General features: G+C 37.0%; 1 protein-coding gene, 1 long non-coding RNA gene and 1 pseudogene across 2 annotated transcripts; 2 read left to right on the top strand and 1 right to left on the bottom strand.

Annotated features, from left to right (window-relative positions):
• Nucleotides 1-1,315: 1,315 nt before the first annotated feature.
• On the top strand, nucleotides 1,316-16,331 carry pygl (phosphorylase, glycogen, liver). The gene is given in 22 exon segments (XM_042501381.1): nucleotides 1,316-1,373; nucleotides 2,221-2,628; nucleotides 3,477-3,578; nucleotides 3,701-3,779; nucleotides 4,148-4,251; nucleotides 4,969-5,100; nucleotides 5,991-6,102; nucleotides 6,386-6,468; nucleotides 6,643-6,780; nucleotides 7,785-7,877; nucleotides 8,845-8,991; nucleotides 9,105-9,268; nucleotides 10,755-10,869; nucleotides 11,078-11,179; nucleotides 11,771-11,918; nucleotides 13,121-13,179; nucleotides 13,288-13,429; nucleotides 13,894-14,101; nucleotides 14,868-15,002; nucleotides 15,260-15,326; nucleotides 15,726-15,834; nucleotides 15,837-16,331. Coding segments are annotated over 22 exon segments (2,916 nt in total). The 5' UTR covers nucleotides 1,316-1,325; the 3' UTR covers nucleotides 16,058-16,331.
• A 164-nt stretch (nucleotides 16,332-16,495) lies between these two features.
• Nucleotides 16,496-23,756, bottom strand: LOC121954060 (annotated as a pseudogene).
• LOC121954061 lies at nucleotides 19,583-25,049 on the top strand. The gene is made up of 3 exons (XR_006106537.1): nucleotides 19,583-19,750; nucleotides 22,372-22,546; nucleotides 24,971-25,049. It is a non-coding gene; the product is annotated as an uncharacterized LOC121954061 (long non-coding RNA).
• The last annotated feature ends 118 nt before the right edge of the window (nucleotides 25,050-25,167 follow it).

Genomic DNA, 25,167 nt, shown 5'->3' with positions numbered 1-25,167 from the left:
TGTGTCTCTGTACTGAACACGGTGTTTAAAAAGTGAGTGATTGTAACATTTATTATTTCTAAACCAGCCAAATACACTTAAATGATATTTAACTTAGATCCGGAGATGATTTCAAGTCATAAAGCCTCCTCAAACTTTTATGAATTATTAAAAACGTACGCACAGTCGCTGGGCGACACTGGGTGTTATATATCCAAATGTACATACATACAGTATGTGTGTGTGTGAGTGTGTGTGAGTGTGTTTTTCCTGCATTATAACCTCATTTTATCTCCAAAGTGATTTTTTTCCCTGTTTGATCTGAAGTGAATGTCATCACTTGATATTATTTACAGTGATACTGAAATATGTCTATGGAGAATTTTATGAATATAAATTGTCACTATAATTTGAACACATTACAATTATTATGATTGTTATGATTAAATGTCTATCATTACCATATTACTGCTATTATTATGATGATCTGAAGTGTAATATGAGCCTCTGTGTTTTTTTGTATGTGTGAATATTCAATAAATAGGTGTCATAAATAGGTGTTGCCTGGAATAGATGTCCATCTGTGCACAGTCTCACAGAAACGTGTGAAATAGATACAACCTCTTAACATTGCATTATGAGGTGGTGGGCATGAAAAGCGTTACAATTTTGAGTTGGCAACATGAAAACAATGTCAATGCAAGGTCTACTGCAAATATCACACTATGTTTAGATTTAGGGAAAGAAAAACACTTGATTAGGTTTTGAAACAAAAAAAAAAAAACTTTTGTAAAAAATAATGTAAATAGATGTAAATGATGTACTCTTATGTGCTTTGCGTGTTACACAAAGCACCTACGATACGATACGATACGATACGATATGATACACTTTATTTGCCTGCAGGGACATAAAATGATTGTGGTTAGTTTGAAACCAAAAGTCAATGTAGTTCTCAAACAGTGGTTTCCTGGGTGAAAGTCTATGTTTGTTTGACCACAACCCCTGTCATCTGCCCTTTGCAGAATTTCTTGCTCTTTATACTTAATTCCTGCTCCCACCACAACAAAAGATCTTAACTGACTTTGCATTGTCATTTTTCATTAATTTTAACACTTTTTTGTGGACAGCACCACATAATGTGTGGCAACAGTTAGCTTCCATTCACATATCACTCTGAGTCCAGGCTTGCCTGCAGTACCCCCTGGTGGTTTTCATATTTACTTGTCTTACAGCACTAAATCAAATGTGGCTTTTTTCAACTGAAACCCCCTGAAACACACACAGGTGATCTTCATTTAGCTAAATATGTGACTTTTTAGTTAAACTAGTTGGCTGTCTTAGTGATGATTCAAGTGTGTCCTATTAAAGGGTGCAAATATGTATGCAAACAGGTATGTTCTATTTTATGTTTGTGATCAGTTTAGTATAGATACGTTTTCACTTTAACATTAAAGTTGTGGCTGATAACTTTTGTTAAAAAACAAAGCCCTTTTTGCTGAAACTGTCACTAGATACAAACAGTAGAAGGCTACATAAGTCAGATAATAACAAAAATGAGAAAGTTTGCTCCAACTGTCGGGCAGTTCCTGATTTTTGCTTGACTGTTTTCAACGTGGCAGGGGGATAAAAGCTTTCTCATTTTACAGCCAAACAGTGCACTAAAATGTTTTTCTCAAAACATTTGAGATGAGAAATAGACAATGTATTGACACAATATTGATCCATATTTGATCAGCAACCTAGTTTGACAGTTTGACTGCAGGTCATGATCAGCGGCTGATATGACTGACAGCTGTGTTAGACTCCTTTGCTCTGATTGGTTGTTTTTTTGATGTGCTGCAGTTTATTCTAACAAACGCCCTCAGAAGTACTACAAAGAGGAGGAACATGATTTTTTTTTCACAAATTTACTGTCCTGTACTTTTTAGAATATAATGACAGTCTGCAAATATGACAAAAAGTTATTTTTATAAATGTTATAAACTACAGCTTTAAAACTTTTTTTTGATTGTTGTTGATCAGTGTTCAAAAAAGCCAGATTATATTTGCTTTAACTAACATTAAATAGTAAAACATGAGCCCTTCTACTGTCTAAAAAGTAGGAATAAATTCACTCGAGGTTTAACAAAAGTTACTTTTATTTTCAGCATAAGGTTGGTTTTTGAGGTTTATGCCAAACTAACTTGCACGAGACTGTCAGTCCTTTTCTGAAGTCTCTCTGTGCACCTTTTCCTGCAGCTCAGCTCAGCAGGGGCCGGCCCGGGAAACACCCTCCCCCTGCACTCACCAATGAGCAGCAGCAGAAGGAGGGCACTGCTGCATGAAAACCTGCTACCATTTTACCTTTCCATTTCACTTTCAACTAGCACAACCACTGCACCGGACCAACCTGACCCTCCAGCCATGGCCACCCCTATCACCGACCAGGAGAAGCACAAGCAGATCAGCATCAGGGGAATTGTGGGAGTGGAGAATGTTGCAGAGCTGAAGAAAGGCTTCAATCGTCACCTGCACTTCACTCTGGTGAAAGACAGGAACATTGCAACACCCAGGGATTATTACTTTGCCCTGGCTCACACTGTGAGAGACCACCTGGTGGGAAGATGGATCAGAACACAGCAGTTTTACTATGAAGCAGACCCAAAGGTAAAGATCACAAGTTACAGAGACAAAGATACATCTCATACTGTACATATGCATATACTTTAGAGTATGATTAAACGTCAAAACATTGCAAAGTACCTCAAAATACTGAAAAAAGTAATCTAAAATATGTTTTAAATGTTTGAGACACTTGAAACCTACACTGAGAAGAACATATATCATATGCACTTGAAACAAGGGTTTAATATAGGTTGTTTTAAATGTTTTTTAAAAATATGATTATGATTATTACAAATATAGTTTTCTAGATTTCTTTTCCCTTGCTTTTTTTAAAAATATAATTTAAATCTACTAATCTCCTGCAATTTGCAGGACCTTGCTTGTCAAGTTGCAAATTGCCTTTTTCGAAAGAAATCAAAACACTCAGGGTTGTAAAAGTCATCTGAACACAGCACAAGAGAAGTGAAAAGGTTTTTAAGCATTAAAGTACAAATTAAACATGCTCTGCTTACTTATACTACATTTCATATAATTTCTGCAGTCATGATTTGTGTTTGTTTTGGAAGACATCCAAACATTTCTTCTAAAGAGCATATTCTTTGACATGTTTTTTACATTATTATGAGAAGTTTTGTGCAATGTTTTTCCGTTGCATAAAAGTCTCCAGATTTCCAAGAGGTGCAGTATTTTTAGGTCATTGCATCATGTTTACACTGCCAGGAAAATGTTTGCTTGCTCCAGATTTAATTCATTCACTGCCCAGCTCTGCACTGCATTTTCTGCAAGCCACAATCAAACAAAGTGAAACATGAATATTTATTCATAGTTAATCTTTGATCCATTAAGATACATTGCAAAGTTATATGTTTTTGTTTTTTTTAAATGTCCAGAGGGTGTATTATCTGTCCCTGGAGTTCTACATGGGCAGGACGCTCCAGAACACAATGATCAACCTTGGGCTGCAGAACGCCTGTGATGAAGCCATCTACCAGGTCAGACGAAACAGGAAATGGAGGCAATTATAAACACACACAATGACTGTGCTATTTGTGGTTATCTTTTGCCTTTTCATAAAAATGTCAATAGTGGGCTTGTTGTGCTCCTTCTGCTGCAGCTCGGCCTGGACATGGAGGAGCTGGAGGAGATGGAGGAGGATGCAGGTCTGGGAAACGGAGGCCTGGGCAGGTTGGCAGGTAAATAGCTGCAGATGTTTAAGCTTATGTGAAACTTCATGGAAATGAGAGGAAGAGTTCTATTATAATAGGAAAACAGGAAACAGGAAAAAAAAAGGCTTAACTGACTTTAAACGGGTCACGGAGAGTAATCTTTGCATGCAAACACTTCATCTCTACAACAACAATACTCTATTGTAGCTTCTAGGCTATTGTGGCAGTTGTCCAAATACCTCTGTACACCTGTTGAAAGTTTGAAGCAACGTCCAGAAATGTCGAAACAGGATGTGTAAATGTGCATTGCACCATGCAAAGACAGTTTGTGTCTCAATTTAGTTCTGTAGAGTCTGTGTTTTGATTTTATGTGTAATTTTTTTTCTTCTGCACAGCATGTTTCTTGGATTCAATGGCCACCTTGGGTCTTGCAGCATACGGTTATGGCATTCGATATGAATATGGGATCTTTAACCAGAAGATAAGAGACGGCTGGCAGGTAAGTGTTGCCTAAAAGAAAAGGTTTTTTACAGTCGTATGCGTTTAATTTTTCTCTAAATAATGACACATCTCCCTACAAACACAACAATTTCTCTCTCTAGATTTCTGGATCCTTTCTTATCTTTTACTTCAGGACTCTGTTGTCAGGTCATGTTCATGCTCTCAGGGGTCAAAGTTGAGCATGGCCAATGTAGACACATGAATTAGGTCAGAATACATCACAAGGTAATCATTAACAGCAATTCACACACACTGCAGTGGTGCAAGCTCCCGGCAGAAGCTGGTGTTGGTTTGTTTTAGGTGAAAAAAACAAAATATGTTGCGTATTTTGTGATAAGAGATCCCCAAACTAAAGGCTTTTGCCCTTTTGAATTCTCCAGGTTATTTGCTGTTCAAAGCCTCAGTGTAAACATGTACTCCTGAACACTGGGGTTGATGAACCTTTACATTTAATACCTGCTGCTATTGGTCAGTAAATGCAGTGAAAGCTGATGCATTTCATTGTACAAAATCTAATATAGTTTTTGCGCTTGATGGCATTAAAATAATGCTTAATTAATTGTCTTCAGTCTGCTGTACAGAGAGGTCAGAGGTCAGATAAAGTAGTTTGTGTCTTGCTCAATGACTCTTTTCTTTCTCTCAGGACTCTTGTTACTACACTGTGTTTTATCATATTAAATCTTTTATCTTTGCCCCGACTGATGCCCTGCTGTAGGTGGAGGAAGCAGATGATTGGCTGAGGCATGGAAACCCGTGGGAGAAAGCACGTCCAGAGTACATGCTGCCGGTTCACTTCTACGGACGAGTAGAGGAAACGAGAGATGGCTCCAAATGGGTCGACACTCAGGTACTGAAGATGTTTACAGATTATCGCAGGTGCTGATGGGTAGGAGCAGAGGTGGATCAAAGGAGTGGCCACCATCAGAGTCAGAGGATGATGGGCAGTTCATGTATCATGGAGGGTACAAGCCTAGCAGCCCCTGAAACAGAGCCTCTGTATGAGGTGACTGTAAGCAATTCTTATTGGAAAAAAAGATAAAGAGACACAGAATGACTACAAAGAGATGTAACACAACTACAAAAAGATGCAAAATTACTAAAAAGAAACACAAAATTACTAAAAAGAGATGTGAAACAGCTACAAAGAGGTGCAAAATGACTACTAAGAGATGCAAAACGACCATAAAGAGACACAAAATGACTACAAAGAGATTCTGAACGAAGAAAAAACCTAAAAAGTGACCACAAAAAAGGCACAAGGTTTTCAGAAAAACAAAATGCTGCAAAGATGCAGAGCAGTCACTGAAGAGATTCAAAACTACTTCAGATAGATGCAAAAGGACCATAAAGAGACGGAGGACAACCACAAAGAGACACAAAACAACCGCAAAGTAAAACAGAAGAACTACTGTATGAAAACACTCAAAACAACCACAAAAACACATGAAACAATGACAAAAAGACTGAAAACAACTACAGAGATGACCATATTTCCGTGCCTATTCAGAGGCCAGTACCTGATAATGTGTTCATGGCTTTAGGCTATTTGGAGTCACAAACAGATAAACAATTATTGATTTTATTTCATTTTATTTTAATTTACTTGATGTATTCATTGGTACCAAGAACCATCTGGTTTTACATGTGAGTCTGTAAACCTGCCCCTGGGTAGGATTACAGGCTTTCATTCAGCTGTGTCTTCCTGCTGACGCACTGTTTTCGCTTTTCTATATGCAGGTGGTTCTGGCGATGCCCTACGACACGCCCATCCCCGGCTACATGAACAACACTGTAAACACCATGAGGCTGTGGTCCGCCCGCGCCCCCAACGACTTTAACTTGAGAGACTGTGAGTGCTGAAGCCGTTTTTTCTTTCACTGTTTCTAATGTAAAATCCACTTTTACAAAACACTCTCTGCATTTCCTTTTAGTTTTCAACAGAAACACTTTGCGAGAAAGAAGGGAACTGTTGCAACAGAGGCAACTTGCATAAAGATGTTTGTGTTGCAAAACAGCTCAAATGCTGCAGTTTCTTCTCCAGAGTTTAACCTCTGACTTTAAGATACACTTCAATATATAATGTGTATAAATATAACATCACTGTAACTAAAATGCACGTCACTTTTCTGTAGTTAATGTTGGAGATTACATCCAGGCTGTTCTGGACAGAAATCTGGCGGAGAACATCTCCCGTGTTCTCTATCCCAATGACAATGTAAGTCCAATATTTTGTAATCAAGCACATATTTATTGTCTTTACATTTTGGGATGATACTGATGTCCGCACACTGCTGCCTGAACATTTTGCATCATCAGATTATCTTCTCTGATTATCTTCTCGACACACTGATAATATTTCTGCGTAAATGCTCTCTCCTGGGTTTTGTAGTTCTTTGAAGGAAAAGAGCTCCGTCTGAAGCAGGAGTACTTTGTTGTGGCGGCCACACTCCAAGACATCATCCGCCGCTTTAAGACCACTAAGATGGGCTCCGCCAGCCGAACCTCCTTCGAGAGCTTCCCAGACAAAGTGAGCTTCAAAATGTATTATTTATTGATGAGTGGAAGACGCAAAGGAGCAGAAAAGCTCAACAGGGCCTGTAATGAAAATGGAGTCTGTTACTCTACTTCTTTTCTAGACCTTCTTCTTCTTCTTCTTTCTCTCTTTATACAAAGTTGTGGCACAAGTTCATCTTCCTGATTTAAGGCCTGAAACTTAGTTAACCCTGAGCAAGAGACATGGCTCAAAAATTAACAGGAAATTAGTAAATAAATAAATGAATAATAAAATAAAATTACCTGAAAATTAGCAAAAAAAGATTTTTATAAAAGATTTTTTTTAACAAAATCAAATTTAAAAAAGATCTAATGAAATTTTGGGAAAAATGTATTTATTTTATAAATACAATTCTGTAAAATAATTTTTTGGATAATTTTCTAATAATCCCTTCTTCTTGTCAAGTTGCCACTGCCATGACTGATGTCGTTCCAGGTTTCAAGGAGTTAAACTAAAGAAAAATAAAGCAGAGAACCAAATGAAACATCTGCTGAGTGAATAATGCATTAGCATGAAAAGAACTGTTATATTTGCACAGCTTTGTCAAATTTGGCCTGAAAGCAAAAAGTATTACTGCAACAGCAGACATCATGTTTCATGTTACCAAGTGCCAAGTGAGAAACCCTGCAGATATAATATTGTGATTCTGTGCAAAGGTGTGGCATATCTAAGGCAATTTGTGTCTTTAGTTCAAAGATTTGAAATGCCTACAGCCCAGTTTTGTTTTGTTATTTTTTAATTGCCAGATCTTCTAATTTATAGCAATTTGCAGAACATTTCTTGAAGAACTGCTCTTTGCCTTTTTTCCTGTCTAAACAATTTTGCTCAGGATTAAAAGGTTTGAATAAGAGATCTGAACACAGCACAAGAAAAGTGATGTCAGTCCAGGTTTCAAAGGGTTAATCTCCTGTTAACAGCTGTAGAATGTCAAATCAATGAGACAGAAGATGTCATAATAATAATGCTGCGTTTTTCAGGTCGCCATCCAGTTGAATGACACTCATCCAGCAATGGCCATCCCCGAGCTGATGAGGATCTTTGTGGACATTGAGAAACTCAACTGGGACACGGTGAGTCAGATTTGGTAGATTTGAATGTTGGTTTTTGGGAGTGACTCAAGGTAACCAGACTGAATGAGGAAATCATAGCAGCTTAAAACCAAAGAGTATGACAGGTCAATGAGACATTTCAGTGTTGCATGATGTTATAGGGAAAGTTGTTCACTCAAGACTCAAGTCAAGTCCAAAGTCCTAAACTTTGATTTTTGAGCTGGTAACAAGTCATAATGCGCTCTACAATGTAAGTAATGCTAATATTAAATGTATGGATGTCTGTCCATCAGTACGTGATTGTGTATGAATGGTTAAAAGAGCAAGAAGCATTTGGCACCTTGTACGGTAGCCTCGGCCATCAGTGTATGACTGTGTGTGTGTGTGAATGGGTGAATGTGACTCACGTGAAAGTGGTTGAACAACTAGAACAGTGTCAGACAAGTGCAGGTCCATTTAATATTGATCTCAAGTGACTGTTCTTTGTGCAGCTTCAATTGTCGAACGAAGTGGGAACTTGTGCGTCTTCTGCTGTAATTTTTGATATGTACATTTCACATATTTCTTTTTTGTTTTTTTTGTACGTAAACTAAATTTTTGGACTTTGGGGGGACTGTATTTAGTATTTTTTCGAGTCAAAAGGCTGAAGTCTAAGCAAAGTCATGAGTCATAAATGTTAAAGACAAATTGCAAGTCGATTTTTTTTTTTTTAAGTTAAGTCTAAAAGTCATCAAATTTGTGTCTTGAGATTGCCTCAAGTCCAAGCCATGTGACCTAAGTCCAAACCTCCTGGTTAAGAAACAAAAATCCAGGCAGGCAGGAGGTAGTTTGTTAATGGTTTGTTATGTAAATACACAGATATGGTAGAAAGAAGGAACATCAGCAAGAAAGCAGGAGAGATTTAGACTTAGATTAGACTGCAAGTGGCTGCAAAGCTCAAGTGTGATGTCTAATCAGAGAAACTCCCCCTCCTCTTCCTCCTCTGCAGGCCTGGGACCTCACCAAGCGCACTTTCGCCTACACCAACCACACAGTCCTCCCTGAAGCTCTGGAGCGCTGGCCTGTGGAGCTCTTGGAGACGCTGCTGCCCAGACACCTGCAGATCATCTACCAGATCAACCAGGCCCACCTCGATGTACGTACCGCAGCTCAGACACCACCAGAAGAGAGAGATTGTCCTTTATTAACTGAACAAACTCTGACACATGAATGTGATATTCTAACAGTGTGACTGTTTTGTTGCTGCAGAGGATTGCAGCTCTTTTTCCAGGCGACATGGACAAACTGAGGAAAATGTCTCTGATTGAAGAAGACGGGTGCAAGAGGGTGAACATGGCGCACCTGTGCATTGTGGGATCTCATGCTGTCAACGGGGTCGCTGAGATACACTCCAAAATCATCAAGACTGACGTGTAAGACCCATACACACCTTCAAATCATGAATCTGTGCATGCAGTAATGAAAACACAGTAAAGCTAAACAATGTATGCAACCAACACCAAGCTGTAGCTTCACTGGTCAGAAAAAAAATTAAAGTTCTTACAAATAATGAAGAAACAGCAGCAAAAAGCATCAAGCTCAAACCAATAATCCAGTAGTTGCTAAACATGTTGTGAATGTGGCCTCAGAAATAACCACAAGACTGAATCATCTCCTGTTAACACTGAACAATGACTTTATGATGGGAACTTGAAAGGCAGGACTGCTATTAAAGGGTGACTGTTAGTTTTTTTTTTTTAATCCAAACCATACTTTTCCATGTTTTGAGTCTAGGTACCTCATGGGAACAACGGTTTTTGATATTGGTCCAATATTGAGCAAGAGCGCTGCACCACTGCAGTGAAACAGGCTGCAATGTAACCATTTAGGACATTTGTGGACCATTAGTTTACATCCATTAAAAGTGTCTGTTTTTGCCATTGATAGGCTCCAATTATTGTTATAAGTATCTGACAACTAGGGTTGCAAATTGTGAGCACTTTACTTAAATGATTATTGGTCAAATTAACAATCAATAAACATAAAAACTTTGCTTCTTTCAAACAATCATAAATGTTTTTTCCTCAGTCAAAGATTATAGCTATATATTTTATATACTTTGATTAATCAGTTAAATTCACATATTCGATTAAAGTCTTAACGACCGATCATTGATTAATTGATATCATACCTGCTGAGCACATTGTGTAAAGGATCTCTGCAGGTGAAGTTTGTTTTTGTCAAAACAGAAACAGCCATCAGCAAACCAATGTGAATTAAAGGTTAATCTCAACCAAAACAAAATTTGTAATCGTTGGAACAGTTGAAAGACAAACTAAGACAGCTTGTACGACTTTCATTTTGTTTGGTGGAGTTGGCAAGAGCAATTTCGGGGCAGTTTCTGATTTAACAAAAATGATCTGGGTTTGATGGATTGGGTCCTTTAATAATGTTGTCAGACAATAATAATAATCTGAACCTGTCAGTAGCCAAAACAACACTTTTTGGAGACATAAACTGACATGTGAACATGCCCTGAGTGGTTACATTGTAGCCTGTTTGCAGCTGGTCTCACTAAATACTGGACCAGTTTCAAAAATAGTTTTTCTCATTAGTCACAAAAACATAAGAAAAGGGTCTATATTGAAAAATATGCAACTCAGGAAGATGCAAAAATACGGAAAAAACACCAGAAAACTTTCTGATCAGTAAGAAATTTTATCTGATGAGTCGATCGATGTTATTATTGCAAATAAACCGCAGCTGTGTTTTAATTGCATATAGTTATTATCAAAGTTGTCCATTTCAAACAATGAAGTAAACAATACTCAAGTGTGTTCCAGGTCAGCAACAAAAATCTTAATTTCCATTATTTTGTCCCGATAGACCAAAACAATATTTCCTGTTTTCCCTCCACAGGTTCTGTGATTTCAGCGAAATAGAACCGAAGAAGTTTCAGAACAAAACCAACGGTATCACTCCCAGACGCTGGCTGCTGCTCTGCAACCCCGGACTGGCTGAGCTCATAGCCGAGGTCTGTTTGAGCAATAAATAAATAAATGATCGAGTGGTTTAGACCCCTGAATCCTCAATAACATATTCTCCAGCTGTCGTGCGATCGAATCCTGGCACAGCGTTCTCTCCCGAGTCTTTTACAGCTTGACTTATATGAGGTGCAGTGTAGTAAACACTGTCAGTTTGTTTTGCACATATTTTATTGTGACCTTTCACGTCTCTTTCAGGTCATCGGGGAGGATTATGTGAAGGACCTCAGTCAGCTGAGGAAGCTGAATGCCTTTGTTGATGATGCTGCCTTCATCCGAGACATCGCTAAAGTGAAACAGGTAACTAGGTACAGTTACTCAAATGCTGTCCTAAAGTAAAACTTTGAGGTACCTTACATGAGTGTTTCCATTTTAAGATACTATATAACTTTATCTCACTATGTATAAATAGATTTAGAAGCTTTTTATGCCTCCACGCCGGCGATAGCTTTGGCCGCAGGCTTTATTTTTTGGGTTCTCCATCTGTTGGGCCCATATTACTTGTGAACATGATATCTCAAAAACACCTTGAAGGAATGACCCAAATTTGGCACAATTGTCCCCTTGGACTTAAAAATGAACTGATTGGATCTTGGTGGTCAAAGATCAAGGACAACATGACCTTGCCTCCGTCTTATTTTTGTGAGTTAAAATCCAGACCCTGTTAATGCTAATTGCCATATGCAGTTTAAACCTCTTATTTTTTTACATTTTCTGCACATCATTGTAGACAAAGACTTAACAGTCTGTTTTATTTGTGCATTGCAGCTTTGCATGTTGCCGCCTTAAGAGTCAGAACATGTCTGGACAGGCCACAACTCTGATTCAGCAACTTCCCCTGAATGAGTAACTCCTCTGTCACCAAGTCACGTAATTCTTCTTTTCTCACAGGACAACAAGATGAAATTCGCCCAGTACCTGGAGAAAGAGTACAGGGTGAAAATCAACCCGTCCTCCATGTTTGATGTTCACGTGAAGAGAATCCACGAGTATAAGCGGCAGCTCCTCAACTGCCTGCACATCATCGCCATGTACAACCGTACGTCAAAGTTGTCATTATTGAATACCAGAAGGTTTCACAACACACCGCAGGGCTCTGTGCTTTACATGATGCAATCTCATATTAGTCAGGTGGAGGATTCCCACCTGACTAACGAACAAGTTACAACAGACTCTAAGACTGAGATACATCTTCCTTTTAAAACAAATATGGGAATTTTCCATTCAATCACACTGCAACATCTAAAGCTTTTCCTTTTTTGGCTATATTTCCTGCAAATATGGCAGGTAATTAGTACATCTCATAAAAAATGTCAATTAATATCCCGAAACTGCATAAAAGAATCAATTTGGTAAAAATAAACACAATGTACACAGAGGCTGTTGGGAATGTCTTTAGTTTTGTAGGTATTTGGTCTTAAAAATATTTAACCTGAAGATGTTGCTAAATGAGAATCATACACATTTTCATCTTACCTCTAGTGCTATTAATTGATCTAGATTGTTTGTGGTATTTATTAGAAAAGAATATAGTTCCTACATGAAACTGCTGTCAACAAGGTCTGTGGATTAATCTTGAGTAACGGGGCCATGATTTCTGGAAATAGACATGGCTTTTGAGTTTTTCAAATGTATTTTTTTGTGCTTTGAGCAACACAAGCCGAGTGCAATCTAGTTTCATTATATTGTAGAGAAGGCCAAAATCTCTACGGCCGATATCTACAACACTTGGCAACCCACACAAAATAATCTAGATACTACAGGTAAGAGGTAAAGTATGTGTTTTTGCTTTTGGGGTGAACCGTCTCTTTAAGCCTTCCCCAAAGTTAATGCAAATTATCCTGAGGGGAATATGAATGCTTGTTATACATTTTTTTGTGGCAATCCATCAAATGGTGTCAAGACATTTTACTCAGAACCACAAATATCAACCTGTGTATTAGAAGAAAAGTCAGAAGATCACCAAAGTCATTAGGATTCATCCTCTGTAGACCATGAATGCCAGTACAACGTTTCACAGCAATCCATTGTTGCTGAGATATTTCAGTCTCAACTGAAGTGCTAAATTGGCAGCGCAGTGCTAAAATGGCAAAAAATATAAATTGTTAAAACCACCTTACATATATATAGTCAATGCAGAAAACCTGAAATGCTACACTATTTTGTTCATGTGTAATCTATATTTTTTTGTTTTTGTTAAAATTTCATCACTTTTAATGCTTCCTCTTTTGGTTTCCCAAGGCATCAGAATGAAACCTCTCGCACCTTTCGTACCACGGACGGTGATCATCGGCGGAAAGGTACCAGCTCAGACAGGCGTCATGACAAACATAACAGAGGAAGTCCAATAAACAGGCAGACAGCGGTTTGATATTTTCGTTTCACGTGAAGTCTGTCACCCTCTGCAGGCTGCTCCCGGGTATCACATGGCAAAGCTGATCATCAGGCTGATCACCTCAGTGGCTGATGTGGTGAACAATGACCCCGTGGTGGGAAACAAGCTGAAGGTCATCTACCTAGAGAACTACAGGGTCTCTCTGGCAGAGAAAGGTATTGTTCAGATGTTCAGGGTTTAACCCTGTAAAACCTGCATCAACGTCACTTTTCTTGTGCTGCATTCACCTTTTCTGAATCTATTTAACTCTTTGAAACCCGAGAAAATAGTTTCATTTCTTTGAAAACTATGGAGGGGGGAATAACCAACTTGGAAATAGGAAGGAAAAATATTACCAAAAAATGTTAGCAGGGCTATATTTATATCTACTATCAAGTTATATTTTAAATTATGTAAAAGAAAAAAAAAATAAAAAAATGTTTCTCTTTGTTTTTTTTTTTTTCGGTGGGGGTGGGGTTATTTTCTAAGTTGCTCATTGCCTTCTCCACATGTTTTTGAAATAAACCAAACAAATTTGCTCAAGTTTCAAAGGGTAAACTTCAAAATATGATCCAATATGGGGAGAACACTTTCTTTAAATGAAAAAGATACTTCACCAAAATGATCTGCTGCTCCTCAGTGATCCCTGCCACAGATCTGTCGGAGCAGATCTCCACCGCCGGCACCGAAGCTTCTGGCACTGGTAACATGAAGTTCATGCTGAACGGAGCTCTGACCATCGGCACCATGGACGGCGCCAACGTGGAGATGGCCGAAGAGGCCGGAGTGGAGAACCTGTTCATCTTCGGCATGAGGGTGGAGGACGTAGCCGAAATGGACAAAAAGGGGTGAGGGGATTTAATTGTCTATGTTGTTAAAATACTATGATGACTTAGGAGAGTTAAAGGAATAGTTCACCCAAACATAAAAATTCAGTCATTATCTACTCACCTTCATGTCGATGAAACGTTGAGTGAAGTTTCACAATCTAAAAAATACAGCTGTAATTTCATGGGGAAAAAGTGTTATTGTCATTTCACAAACAACTGAATCTTAAAGTGACCAGGATTCAAATGTAGAATAAAAAAAAACTTATTGAAACCATAAAATGTCTCTATGCTGCTCGTCCTGAAGTAACCCAAGTGTCCTGAAGCCCCAATATGTAAAGTTGTTTTGAAAAACATTACTGACACCAAGTTTTTCTGTTTCTGTTTCATGAAATGGCTCATTTACACTTTAACATTTTCTGGTGCTGAAATGACCAAAAGCTAGAATGGCTTAAAATTTTGTTACAAAAACCTGGTCAAGAAGGCAAGAAAGTTTGTTTAATTAGTACTTAGATTTCTTTTCAAAAGTAAATAATTTGTGAGTGATCCCTACACTCGTCCTTACACAATGAACTGATTATGTAAGATGCTTTTTTCGTTTTGCTCCATTTTTTTTTCCTTTCAATGTTATCTGAAAGTACATATGTTAAACTCTGATGGCTTGTTTTGATTTTTTTTTTTTTTTTTTTTTTGGCGTTTTGTAAACCCATGCAGGCTGGGCATTACTGTTTGCTCAACCGAATAATAAAGAATCTATCCATTCATCGATATACTAACTTTTTTTTAGATATGATGCCATGTCGTACTACGAGAAGATCCCAGAGCTGAAACAAGTGATGGACCAGATCACGAGTGGATTCTTCAGCCCTAAAAATCCAGGCCTTTTCAAAGACCTCACTGACATGCTCTTTAAATATGACCGGTGAGAACCATACAGACATATTGTAAACTGTGTCTTCAAGTTTAAGTTCCTACGTAATTGAATTCAACTTCCAAGGCTCCGAACTGATTTTACATGAGTACCAAACATCACAGAATGGCTGACACTGTCCTGTCAACAGTAATTCATTTATTTATTTCCTTTGAAGGATGTCAGACTTCTGTGTACTTTTTAAAAACATTTTTTTAGTGAGTTCAAGTTGTCAGACGATGTATTTATCCTTTTGTGTCTCTCTTCAGTTTCAAAGTGTTTGCAGACTTTGAGGACTACATGAAATGCCAAGAGAAAGTCAGCAAGCTCTACCAGGTAACATTTTTCTCTAACCGACCTCGAGGCTGTCTGCCACAGTGTGAGATTAGTGGGTTAGACCAATATCTTTCTGCATTTTAATTATACAAAGCTTATTTTATCAGCAGCAGAGTTTCTTGACATTGTACAGGCTTCAAATATATTCCAATACTGTTTTGTTTTGCTGTCTTTTACTAGATTTTTGTTTTTCCCTTTTTCGTTTTGTTTCCATTTCCATTGTTATTGTTTTATTTTTCATTTTATTTTTATTCCTTCTTTTGTTTTACTTTGTTATTGTTTTGTGTATTCCTTTCTTTTTTCCATGTACTTTGTTTTTGTTTTTTCCTTTTTTTTAGTTTTTACTTTACTACATAAATATAAAACCCATAATAAAAACGTTTAATTTTTCTTTAAAAGAAACAAAAGGAGTGGACGAAGATGGTGATCAAGAACATCGCTGCCACAGGAAAGTTCTCCAGCGACAGAACCATCACAGAGTACGCCACCGAGGTGTGGGGCGTCCAGCCGACCAACCTGAAGATCCCTCCTCCGAACGAGCCGAGAGAGGCCATCGAACGAACGGCAAGAGCTCTGAAGAAAATCTGAGGCTGTTTCAAAACCGAGGCACTGCCTTCATGTTTACAAATCATTTACTGCTCCTTTCCTTTTCAACTTTTTCAAGAACTGTTTTAGAAATAACATCTGCACCTTCTCATTTTCTGAACACTTTTTATTGTAAAAGCACCTGAGTCAAAGCATTTGCATTGAAAAAAATTGTCTGTTACAGTTCTTTAGCGCCAACAAATGCAGTAAAACGAGTCAGTTTGTTGAAGGATGTCAAGTCCTTTGTTCATTCAAGTACGAAAACAAAACCAGAATACCCTGCAGACATATACAGTGAACAGTGCAAGTACTTCATTACCAAAAAGAAGTATGCGAAAGTGAATACTTATCAAATCAACCCTTTTTTTAAAAAAATATTTCATCAAAAAGCTTAGTAATTAACACAAATATTCCCATTTTCTGCCACCGTATTCACCATACACACCAAAAAAAAAAAAAAAAAACACATTCGAGACAAAACAAGAACATGTAAATCTGCATAAAACACAAACACAAACCCCCAAAACCAAGAAAAACAAAACAATACATTCAAAAATGACCTACATATCCTGTACCCCATATCCCCTAAATATGTAATTAAAAATTAGACTAAATTTATTAAATGTTGTACATGTTTTGATTTCCACACTACAGTTGTTCCATAAACTAACACATTTGACTGTAAAACAACATTTCACTAACTCTTAAACGATAATTTCTCTCAAATCATGAAAACTTTCTTTAATTTGAAACAACTTTAAGGTAGAATGAGGTAATGATCTTTGTTCTGGACATGAATTGAACCGTTGAAAGTCAACCAAATCTTTGAATTTCAGTGCTTTTAATTTGATAAAAAGTGGGTTTGTTGGTTCTCTCTAAGTGCTTTTTACACTTATTACAGTTATTATGTAGTTGACTTTGATATTTTATTTAGCATTGTTTATTATCAATTATTATTCCAAGAAATTTAATTTCAGGCTCTTTTTTTTCCATTTTTAGTTCATCGTGAGGCACTTGTTTGAGTTAGTTAAACAACTCCCAAATATTATAAATGTTGTTTTATTTAAATGTAGTGTTAGTTTATTATAATCAAACCAACTCTTGAGCATTTTCAATTATTTTTTCACTGTATCCAACAGTCATATCAAGGCCTTACAACAAAATAAATTAGTATCATCTGCATAGAATACAGTTATTTTATTAGACCTCACATATATCATTTATGTAAAAAATAGACAACAATGGTCTCAATACTGAGCCCTGGAGAACGCCACAAGTGACCTTAAGAAATTGTGATTTTAAGTTATTTATTTGGATATACTGGTGCCTAATCATCAGGTAGCTGCTTAACATCGAGAGAGCTGTACTTCTAATTTTATATCTTTGTAATTTCTTCAACAATAATTCATGCTCAATGATGTCACATGCTTTTTTGAGATCTGGGAACACCCCTGCATATTCTTTATTTTCTATTTTCTATTGTTTATTTTCTCTACAAATTCCATGAGTGCAAACAAAATTGTTCTATTAGCGTTAAACCCATATCGCTGTTTAATTCAATTTCAATTTAATTTTATTTTATTTATAAATTCCCTCATCACAAATCACAATTTGGCTCAGAGGACTTTACAGCATAGAACATCCCTCTGTCCTTAGACCCTCACAGTGACTTTATATTATGTTTAGTCAGGATTACATTCAAAATGTCGGAAACTGAGCAGCTGACTAAACCGAATTTTAAATCACATTTCTGCGACTTGATGCTGTGTGCACTGAGTCACAAAGCCTGTCTATCCTCTGGGCTTCCGATCTGCTGTCACAGGTTTTGGAGAAATTTCCTGCAACCAAATCAGAAGAAATATATTACACTTATTTCCTGTTGTGTTATGAGCAGGATTTAACAAAAAAACACAGCAAACTTAATGAGAGACACACTGTAAAACAGTAAAAAGTTAGCTTCCAGGCTGTATTACAATTTTAAGTCAACTGAATTTGAAAATTTGTGGTAATTACATAATGATTCATCTTGTTTTCTCTAATTCAGTCAAGTTTAAATGGGAGCAGTTTGCACATAACCATAACATGCATTTTAAAATTCATTCCTGTCCAGACTTACCCAACCACATTTGCCAGATCAGGATCTAAGTGGATCATGCTGTGGGAATATCCAAGATCTGCACTGTAGGAGATCATTTCAACGGGAACATCTTTGTTTAATTCTTCCTTAGCCTGAAGTGATATCTCGTACAGCTGGAGATAGAGACAGAAAAGCAAAATACTTCAGTAAAGGGGCAGCAGCATTCAGTAAGTAATGATCTAACACATGTGAAGACCTCCTGTACCTCCTGACCCATGTGATAAGGAACAGTATCGTCATCCTCTGAATGCAGAAGAAGAAGTGGACTTTTTAAGGCCTTCAAACTATGGAGAGGTTGAAGTAAAATATATATTTACAGTGAGAGATGGAAACATAAAATGTATTAAGCACAATTTTATTATTATTTTGCACACTGCTCCCTGCATTTACAAGCAAAATATTGAAATAAGAGCAACAAAAAGGCACTTTTTAGAAAAAAATGCGTACTTACTTTTTATCATTGGCAAACACGATGTTGTTACATTTCCAAAACATTACAAAGCAAGCTCTTAAATCCTGGAAAGAACATGTAAATCTGGAAGAAAACAGGGAGCAAACTGTGTAGAAATATTCTGCAATTTTCGGTTTAACAATAAACATACAAATACTTTAGAACAGAAATAGTTGCAATGCAATAAAGCATATAGAATATACAAAAAATATTAAGTGAGCTGTGTCACCAGTGAGATTTCTGTTTAGTGATTTTAACATTGTAAACACCTCGTATTGAGGTCTAAAAAGAAATACTTTCACTTGAAGTTTTTTTAAATATAAACTTAGTCTAAATGTTGCTTTCATTTGACGCTGTAAAGCTCAGTGGATTTGTCACACATAACTTTATGGGTTCTTAACCAGTCTTATCCACTTTGACTTTTATTGCATGTTATCTCATCTTTCGCTCTCTGTTTCCTGTATCTCAGCCTCTGTACTTTCTCAACTGTCTATTTAAAACATCTCTGTACTTTTTCTGCAGTAAAAGAAATTAAATAAAATAAATAAAAGGACATGGCAAAAGAAAATAAATTTGGACAAAATTGTGTTTTCATGGAAACTTCTTGAGGGACTCCAGAATGACACAACAAATGTAGAAACATTTGTACCAAATGGCCTCACCTGAGTGAGGGAATGGAGGACCATTACGTCTTTTATTCTTGTGAATGCTCCGTAAAGAATTACAGCATCAACAACAGACCCTGAAAATAAAGACAGTGACAAAAATGATTAAAAACATGATAAAATAAACAAAAGATATGGACAGTGGAGTAATTAAAATAACATTTCAAGGCTTGTAAAGTCAGAAATTATTGACTTCTTGGTGTCACATGGTTTACAGAATAATCTGTGCATGAAATTCAGTGTATAGTTCATGATTTTCAGCTGAATTTTTCATCTCTTGCAGTCAGTCTTTGTCAGCCACCTTCTCCTCAAAGGGACCTGCACACCCACACAGGTGTTTTGAGTTATTCTGGCTGATTGGACACAAGTGGACAGCTGAGACACAATGCTGTTCTCAGCTCATCACTATGTGTTGATTCAGTTACTGCCCTACAAACAGTTATTATGTCAATACTTTTCCTCGCTGGTCTGTAGCACGCTCAGTAGTCATGTTAGTAACTGTGTCAACAGATTTCAACTCGTCTCCTTCCAAAAGGCAAAATGAGGGATGGGCACACAACACGTCATCCAACTTTACATAAAATGGGTAAGTTATCACTTTGAAATCTGAAAAATCTGCTTGACCCAAATGACCCAAAAAAGGTGCAAGAAATTACTGTTACAATTGGCAAAAAAGGAAGGTAAAAAAAAAAAAACAGGAAATCACCTGAAAAAAGTACTAAAAACTATATATATATATATATATATATATATACACATACACACACACACACACACACACACACATATATATATATATATATAATCTGTAACATATTTTTTTTTACAGTTATAATAATCATAAAAACAGTTTCTGGACATTTTACCCTTTTTTTTGATCATTTTCTAATTTCCTTTTCTATCTCTCTTTCCCTCCTATTTTTAACATAACAGGTTGTTTTCCGTCACCTTTATAGCAGTTTCTTGCAATTCGTGGGACATTTCTTGCCAAGTTGCTCTCTGCCTTTTTTCGCGTGTTGTTGAAGGGTTAAACAGGTTGTAAAATGCATCTGAGCACAGTGTAAGAAAACTAATGTTGATCCAGGTTTCAGAAGGTTAATATTGTTTGTCACCTTAATGTTGTTTGTTTTAACCTTGTACGTATTGTATCTTCACATTTTATTTTTTATCATGATTTCAGGACACCTATTAAAATCAGACAAGGACCTACTGATGAAAACTAGCTCCCCATCTAATTCGGGTGTAATTATATTTGTTTAAATGTGAATTACTGTACATTGCCCCATCTTAAATGAATAAAAAAATAAGAAATCAGATCACCTGAGACACATGTTAATACCAGGTCTAAACAGGGTGTCTCATAGATGTCCATCAGTGTCCACATGCCCACACAGACTTGAAATCTAATCTGCCAAGAAAACTAAAACCACCTGTGGCCTTTAAAGAGTTCAACCCACCTTGCTCTTGTATTTTCACTGCAGTATTTGTTGCCACCCTACAAGCAAACAAAAATAGCATGTGTTTTAAATTTCTGTTGTCTCTGTTAGTGTCACAAACAATGGACGTTACTCACCCAGAGCCGAGCGAGTGTCCCCACAGATAGATTGGACTTCCCCTGCTGTGTTTCTTTACCCAGTGGTACACGTAGAGGGCGTCAGTGGTTAGTCCAGCTTCACTTGGCTCGCCAGTGGAGTCTCCAAAACCTAAATTAGGCGATTAGGTTATCATGTAGCTTGTTACTAACGCACAAATGTAAACCCCACTAAGTCTCTTATAGACATGTAACTAAGTATATTTACTCAAGTAGTTTACTGAAATATGAATTTGGGTTACTTGTACTACTATTTTTTTGTATTTTGCTTCATACCTCCACCTCATCTCAAAGTGGGTATTTTTTACCTTACTACATTTATCTGACAGCTTTAGTTACTTCACAAATTAAGATTTTGACATATAAAACATGACACAAGATCATAAAATATGATGTTTTGTTATGAATTAGTCCACCCACCAGTTAATAAAAGTACAGTTTAAACAATCAGTCAATTGAGCAATTAGCTGATGAACAGAAAATTAATAGGCAACAATTTTTGACAAACATTTAAATCACTTTCTAGTTTATTTTTGAATATTTTTTATTCATTTTTTTGTTTTTTGCTTCTTCTTTTTTTTAAAATATTTTTTCTGACTACTTATAGTTTTTAATACATTAAATACATTTCCTGATTATACTTTACTTTTACGTAAGAAACATTTTCAATGCAGGACTTATACTTATTTTTACAAGGTGGTATAAGTACTTGTACTTTAGTAAAGGATATGAGTACTTTCTCCCAAATGCTTTTAGACTTCTTATGAACAAACTAAAATTCGAATAACAGAAATCCAAATGCACTTATTCAAGGTTTGGGATGATGCTCCCTTGAAAACAGTCGGTCCAGTCACAGGTAAAGAAAACATGAAAAATTGATTATATTTTACCATCATTTAAAGCTGACATCTCAAAAGTAATGTGCTTTGTTTTGTGTGGCAGACTTCTGAAACATGTTCAAAATCATGTTTGTGAGTAATTCTCATTAGATCAGGAAAAATCCAGGACATTAGAGTTTTCAGTACTTAGCATCTTACCTCTGTAGTCAAAAGAGACGACATGGTATCCTGCAGCACTCAAAACCTGCAACACGCACAAAAAAAATCTGAATTTAATCTCAAGTCCAAACTGTTCATCGAACCTACAAAATGCTTAAAAAATAATCTGTACCTTTACCAGTTCCACTCTGTAATGTAAGGCCCTGCAGAAATGACATGAGAGCAATGAATACAAACAAACAAGCGTCTTTCATATTTATTTTCTTCGACCCACAAACCCTTGTGTTCGTTGTGGCTGTGGATAAACCCAAGGGCCTGAGCAGTCATGTGATACCCACTAGACTATATTAGGATCAATTCGAGGGTCCTTATCCTCACCTGGTCCCTGTGTTGCCATGGAGATAGATAATAACAGGACGACCGTCTCCCAGAGTTTCCCAGTACCACTCAGGGCTTCTCCCTGCGGTCTCCTCCCATTGGCTGGCAGGGAGCGTGTGCCTATGAGACACAAAGATAGAGAGCGAGAGAGGAGAAAAAACCCATCTGCTGGTCTTGTCAGATCTACAGTAGGGTTTCTTTGAGCAGATAAATGACTAAATTGTGTTCTCATTCATTTAGGAGCTGCCTATAACAAATATGCACGTGCTGAACCCACTAAGTACCTACCAGACGCCCACTGAGACCCCCTCCTCTGTGTCGAGGTAGAAGTTGCATGTGTGGTTCAGCACGTCTTCAGGTCTGCTGAGATCCACCATGAATGGAAAACTTACTGCAGCAGGCAAGAAAACAAACGGTCAGTAATGATTTTTACTCAGTTCTTTTTAAAATTGTAGAGTATTTAATCATATCTCATCATATTGTATCACATTTTGTTGTGTTTCATTATAAAGTATCTTGTATCATCAAATTGTAACATAAGTTATTGTCTTGTATCGTATCATATTATATTGTCACCGTGAATCATATCATCGCGTAACATAATGCAAACAATGTGAACATAATGTTGGGATCGTGTTATATGGTATCATACCAAATAGTATCGTATTATTTAACATATTTTGTAACATAACACATTATTTTGTATTGTATCTTAAAATGCAATATTATAATGTATATTTTAACATATCTAATTGTATTATATCCTCACATAGTGTTTTGTTTTGTATCTTATGTTGTATCATTTCAAAGCAACCTATGTTGCGGGCGGTTTCATATAGAAACTTTTTTCTTTCTGCTGAACCACAGCCAACAACTGAAACACAGCACAGATCCTCTGCTGGTTCACCTGGCATGACCGAGCCAACTGACAAAAGTTCAGCCGAGGATACCACCATTAAAATCTTGTGCTGAGCGTCAGCTATGAGTGGATTTGTAGGTTTTTCGGGTCTTGCATGTTTAATATAAATTTACACATCTAAATGTGAGTAGTTTTCATAATGAGAATGATGTGTGATAACGTACAATAACAAGTTCCCACTGCAATGTCAACACATAACTTGATGAACAGGCTTCTTCAGTTTATACATGCAGAGAAATACCATATGTCCCTGCATGACCTTTAGAATACCTGAAGAATACTTTAATATATTTTATCACTTTTACAAACTAACCACAACGCTGTGTATAATTAATTTGGTTACATTTGCTCTAGAAAAAAAGCTATTTTTTATGTTTAATGGTGATCTAACATGTAGTGGCTGTATACTAAAGTAATACTTTAGACAGAAAACACAAATTACTTACACATGTGAGAAAATACAACATGTCCTAGTATCCAGGGGAACACGTAGAGACCAACAGGCAATGAGGCATAGAGAGTGATCAGAAATAACACGATTTTCTTCATTCCTGCTTCAGTTAAAATTATCTCCTATATGAACCAACAAAACAAAATAATCCCGTTTCCTTGATTCAGTCGTGAAGTGAGGGAGAATCCAGCAAAGCTGTGCTCCTGACAACACCAATGTCGTGAAATACAGAGAAAAAAAGGTTGTTCAACAGAAACTAATTATTTACTCCGCTGCTACTGGTTCACATTTGATATTATTATTCAACAATGCAAACAAAAAACACACCCAGCTGACAGTTTACTGTGTTGCAACATCATCAAACTGCACGGTATGGCATTGTGGGTGTGGGAGTTAAACTGCACATAGTAGCTACACCTCATACAAAATATGTTCCTGCATTCAGAAGTTTGCTTAAGCAGGAGCACATACAGTCTGTATTCAAAAAAGTACTTTGAAAATGGTCTTTTAATGGTGTGTGTTATAATCATCTTCGCATTGATTTACAAGCAAAATGTTAATGTTACAGCAGGTGGAGGTGGAGTATATTTCAAGTGCTTTATACTTTTGAGAAGGGATGGAAATTTAAACTTAACTCATAAAGTCATTAACAACTTTTAAACATGCAAGAAGGAAATAAATACAGAAATTATCACAGATATCAAAACTGCAGAGGCAGAAATACAAAAGTACATATCAGTCTGTCCAGGATCTCACAAGCTGATTGTTGTAGCCTGAAATACCCAGTTTCATGGCAGCCTTTTTTTATTGCAATGCAAGTTACAATACTTTAGACATGTTTTTACAATGAAATTAAGGGGGCAAGTGAAAATTGCAAAAATAGTTGTGTTGCTGTATCAAATTCTGAGCTTATTGTTATGAGCATTAGGTGTTTCCCACTCAACCATTTATAAAGGTAGGGGGGTGGATGGGAGGGGAATAGCAACAGCTGACAATCAACTTGCTGCTGTTTCGAAGCAACACTGAAAAACCATCTCTGTGAGCTTCTCTCCTCCTGCTCTCTGTCTCTTTACCCGACACGAGATAATACAACAGCAGCAGCGGCGAGCAAAGGACACTGTGCCATTAAACGGTACCAATAATCTCACACCAGCACAGTGGGTAACGTTATCTGTGTGATGCTTACAGTTACTCCTGTCTGTGTGTGTGTGTGTGACTCTGTCATTGGCACAGCAGCAGTCTGGTGATATACAGAGAGAAGGGCTGAGTGAATCAATATGCTGTGCAGCTCTACAATCAGATGAGATCTTAACCATTTTAAGTCGTCAAATTTGCAGTAAAGTCGGGGTGATTGGACAAAATTGCAAAGCTAAATGAATTCACAGGAATTGAATTTGCGTTGATGTGATTGCGAAATCCTGGAGGGACTTACAAACCTATAATAATCTTTCATTATTTTTCTCTAAAAGAATCCAAAGGAGTGGACGAAGATGGTGACCAGCGACAGAACCATCACATGACGCCACAGAGGTGTGGGGCGTGTAGCCGACCGAGAGGGGTCATCAAAGAAACAAGAGCTCTGAAGAAAATGTGAGGCTGTTTCACAACCAAGGGGCTGCCTGTATGTTTAAAAATAATTTACTGCTCCTTTATTTTAACCTTGAAG

The sequence above is a fragment of the Plectropomus leopardus genome, chromosome 14 (genome assembly GCF_008729295.1).
Source record: "Plectropomus leopardus isolate mb chromosome 14, YSFRI_Pleo_2.0, whole genome shotgun sequence".
NCBI classification, from domain to species: domain Eukaryota; kingdom Metazoa; phylum Chordata; class Actinopteri; order Perciformes; family Serranidae; genus Plectropomus; species Plectropomus leopardus.
The sequence above is the reverse complement of the archived record's forward strand: the minus strand, read 5'-3'. Positions and strand labels throughout refer to the sequence as shown.